The following is a 4295-nucleotide window of genomic DNA, read 5'->3' as shown; positions in this document are numbered from 1 at the left end:
CGAAGAAAATTCAAAAAATTCAAAAAAAAAATTGAGTTTTGCAGGCGGACACAGCGCGTTAAACGCAGTCATGGTGATTTTCCTTCTAGAGAGCTTTAAAGGATGAACCTATTATGGAGTCTAGGCTGCACCGTCCTCATTTTGGCTTGAAATCTGCTTTGTAACACGTTGGTTCCACACCAATAAAGGTTTTTAGAGGTTTAAATTAAGGTTTGTTTACGCTTGCCGCAAGAAAGAACGTGCTTGAAAAAAACGTAGTTTTAAATGCATCCCTAACCCTACTTCTATATCTGAAATATTTATCATTTACGGTTTGTCCTCGCCTGTGATGCTGCACAACTCTTGTTGTGTGGATGCATCTTCACTTATGGTATAACTTTGCCGCTTAAGCCGTCCGCATAACCTTGAGTATTTCTCACTTCCATCCTGCATTCTTGTTATTTTTCGCCTTTTTATGTAAAATTATGTCGTGGATGTCGTCTTTTCCTTTAATATTGTTGATACACTCTATAAAAGCCGCACCAGTGTTTATCCTTATGTTAGTTAGTATTTCATTAGGCGGGTTCAACGATTCATCATTTATCCAGCGGATAGAGGCGGGTTAACATTTGAAACTTTCTGTACTTTTTAAAAATCTCTTATAACGGTACATTAATGCTTCACTTTTAGAAGTATCGGACTTTGAGTTATTTTTTCTGTCAACAATATTCTATCAGTAGTTGAAGCTTTAAAAATATTCTCCTAATAATATTAAAATAGTTCGCACAAGTGTCGGCACTTATTATCACTATATGTGATATGAAAAAATAATATTACTTTACACTCACCTCATCTATTCTTTCTTCGGTTGCTTCTGCGTTTTTACAGCTGGACAGTAGGACCTGCCATAGGACTTAAAATCACAGTTTCAACCATTATCTCTGTGGTAGAATATATCTATTTTTTGCGTAACATAAGGGAGGAAATTAAGCCTTACCAATTCATTTTTTTTTTTGCGTTGCTGTGTATGCCGTTCTTACGCTCGGCACTTTCCTTCCTTCTTTATTGTCTCTTCTTGTATCAGCGAGGATGACATAGCGACTCGATTTGACTTGTAAACTCCACCTTCTCTCCAACATTGTCCCTTTCATCATATCCTTGTGTGTGATTATAACAATCTTATTGTTTGTATTTGGCACTGCTCATATTCCATCTCTTGTTTCTCTCTTTGTCTTGTTTAATTAATTTTTCTCGTTTTCATTTCTCTTCTTTTACCCATTGTCCCATTTTGTCACTCCCATTGCAACCTACCATTGTTTTAAGTGAGTCTATTTTATCTATTACTTCACTTTTCACAACCACTATCCTTATTATAATATTCGTATAAACACAGTCACAACACTCTCCTATCATTATCTTCACTCTCTTTACTATTGATATTTTAACCGTAACTCCCAACATCCATAAAATAAAGAAAAATAGAATGACGTTCATTTTTCACACCGTATAATTCTATTATTAAAAGACTCATAAGCCATTATCATACAAATTCTACTAAATTTTTATATTTTCAAGTTTTTCAAAATATCAAATTTGCGTTAAAAAGTTTTAAAATATATCAAATCTCAGAAAATTAAAAAAATTCTCAGAACATTAAATTTTCACAAATTTCACGCGGCTTATCAGAAAATCCTTAAAATTCTAAAGTTCTACCTAGTTTATATAAGAAACCATCAGAGCCAATTTCTGATTGACGAGAAAACTAAAATCATTTCATTTGTTGTCCTCCCATTTGCAGTTATTGTCCTTTTCGCAAGCTTGTTAGTTAGTGCCGTGTTTTTTACACTTCTCTTCTTTCTTGTCTTCCGCTTTAGCTTCCTTTGTCTGTTTTGTTTTGTATATCGAATCTACTACGCACTCTTTATTTTCACCGTCTGTATCCCATTTGCATCCATCTTTGCAGTTATCTTCTTTCCCTTTCTTTTCGCACGTTGCGTCTGTTTCGGCTCCTTTGGTGGCTGCTGTGTTAGCTTTCGTTAGTCTGTCAATTTCTTGTTGCTGCCGGGTTGTTTCCTTTGCTGTCCTGTTTCGGTAGTAAAGCAAAACCTGTCTCAACTGCTGCTCCGTTTTCAGCGAGCTTAATTTTACCTCTTTGCCGACGACATCGCTACTTCCGGCTACATTCTCGTCTTTAACTTTGTTCCAAAGGGGAGTTATTTTTTCGCCGGCTGCCCCAAAATAATCTGTTTTGAGTGCGTTGTCCCGGTTGTCGTAACCTGAGATTTTGCCGTCGGTTTCGCTCGCTGCTAGTTGTTGCTTTATCGCTGCCAGCGCTGCGGGCTCCAAAGTTAATGCCTTCATGATGGCTTCGGCGCTTTCAGTTCCTAGTGGGTTGCTGGTTTCTTGATTGAGTTCCATGATCGCTGCGTGTGCTTTGCCGAAAAACGTTGTTGCTTCGTTTCTTGCTGTTGTTTTGAAGTTTGACAAGTCTTTTCGACTTGGGGTATTGCTGGCCTCCGCCTCTATAAGTCCTAGGCCTAACGAAATTTTCGCCCCGCCCGAGCCTATCTGGACGCCCGCGGTAGCGCTTTGGGCTCCTTGAGCAGCAGCGAAAAAACCACATTTGTCCGTTTGTCCTTTTGCTGCGGGCCCTGTTAGCCCTGTGTTTGTTTTGAACCCGTCCGTGTCGATTACTCCGCCGTTGAGTGTGTCTGGCGGTAGCTCCGCCTGGAAGTCTAGAGTTTGGCACCCTTCGCTGTCGACGTCTGTGTTGCCGTTGCCGGTCTTGCTGTTTTTGTTGAGGCAGTAGTTTGTGCCGTCGTTGGCGGCTTTTAGGGTTTGAATTGCTGAAGTTATCGCCCCTGCCATTTCCGCTGCGTACGCAGTTGCTTTTAGTCCCTTTTGTACCATGGCTGCGGCTGCAGTTCGAATCGTCTCTTGCTTCGCTTCCGCTGCTTCCGCAAGCGCGCGCAGAAGTACGGCGTCTGTGTCGCCTGGATTTTTGGTTGCAAAAATTAACAGCCGCAGCCTTGTTTTTTCCAGCGCGGCGTACGCCGCGAACTCGCCGTCTACTTTGCTCTTGCTTAGCCCTGGCAGCTTTCTTAGTTCCTTTGCTAATCGACACTGCGGTTTCCACGATTCGCTTGGAAGTGCAACGAATGTTGCACACGCTTTTTTCGCGATAAAACTAGTAGTAAGAACTAGGATGGCCACCTTGCCTGAGAACATGTTCAATTTTGGGCCTTTCTTTCTTAAAATATAGTTTTAGCTTTGAATATAAAGGAATTTTTTCTGTTTCTGGTTTGGTCCCGTGGTTCAGCTTCTTTGTGCCTGCTTGCAGAGGTCAGCCTGTCGAAGGAAGGTGTCGCGAGTGGCAAGTTGGTGTCTGCTCAGTTTGCGGTCCGTTTCCGCTTGGCCGTCAGGTTTTGGCCTCCAGAATATAGTGTTTAAAACCATATCACTACATTCAGAATTTCTTTCGCCTTTTTGAGTTTTTTCTGCGGCACTTTCGTTTACATTCCAAAATAACTAACATTACCCCTCTCCGTGTCCGCATCCACTGGAGAGTGATGTTAAACGATAACAGTTCTTACTTTAGGGGTTACTACCTGCAATTACTGCTTTACATTTGGATACTCCATCGGATTAAACAAAAGGTACAGGAATACATTTATTGTGCTATCGAGTATTATCTCGTTTCCTCCTGTACTTTTGCTCTGTCTTTTTAGGCGTGTAATACTATCTAGCGGCATGATGTGAAGAGCCCGGTTGCTCTCTACACTGGGTCTATTACTCACTCATTTGTGGATCCATCATCCCTTTCTTTGCAACAATGACCATCGTCACGTTTGCGTTTGACATTGTGCCTATTATATCTGTTATTACTTTAATGATAAATTTTTTCGCGCTCTCCCGCGCCCCCTCACTTACTCCAACTGCAACTATACTATTGTTTTAAGTGTTTATATTTTGGATGCGTGCTTAGTCTTTATCATAACTTTAGCATATGCATAGCGACAATACACCAATATCACCATCATTATAATTATCATTATTATTATTACTACTATCATTACTTAGCTTATTATAATATTTGTATATACACACTCACAATTCTCTCACTATATAAATATTCGTATATACACACTCACAACACTATCAATATTTTAAAGTGGATTAGAATTTAAAGATGATATTTATACACCTTTATTGTTTCTACCTTTGTCTTTATACTCAATACCTCTCCAGGATGGTGTAAACTCATATTGAGTGCCAAAATAAGCGATGTTGAAATTACTACAATTGCGATGGGAGGT

The 4295-nt window shown here is 39.9% G+C and overlaps 1 protein-coding gene across 1 annotated transcript; it reads right to left on the bottom strand.

Moving 5' to 3' along the window:
* Positions 1 to 1800: 1800 nt before the first annotated feature.
* TEOVI_000854700 (variant surface glycoprotein (VSG), putative) lies at positions 1801 to 3207 on the bottom strand (the record flags this gene model as incomplete). The annotated part of the gene is made up of 1 exon (XM_067221049.1): positions 1801 to 3207. The coding sequence occupies one exon, from the start codon at positions 3205 to 3207 to the stop codon at positions 1801 to 1803; it is 1407 nt and encodes a 468-aa protein (XP_067077150.1).
* Between the last annotated feature and the right edge of the window lie 1088 nt (positions 3208 to 4295).

The sequence above is a fragment of the Trypanosoma equiperdum genome (genome assembly GCF_001457755.1).
Source record: "Trypanosoma equiperdum strain OVI genome assembly, contig: ctg_1311, whole genome shotgun sequence".
NCBI classification, from domain to species: domain Eukaryota; phylum Euglenozoa; class Kinetoplastea; order Trypanosomatida; family Trypanosomatidae; genus Trypanosoma; species Trypanosoma equiperdum.
Note: the sequence above shows the minus strand (reverse complement) of the source record. Positions and strands in the feature narration are given on the sequence as shown.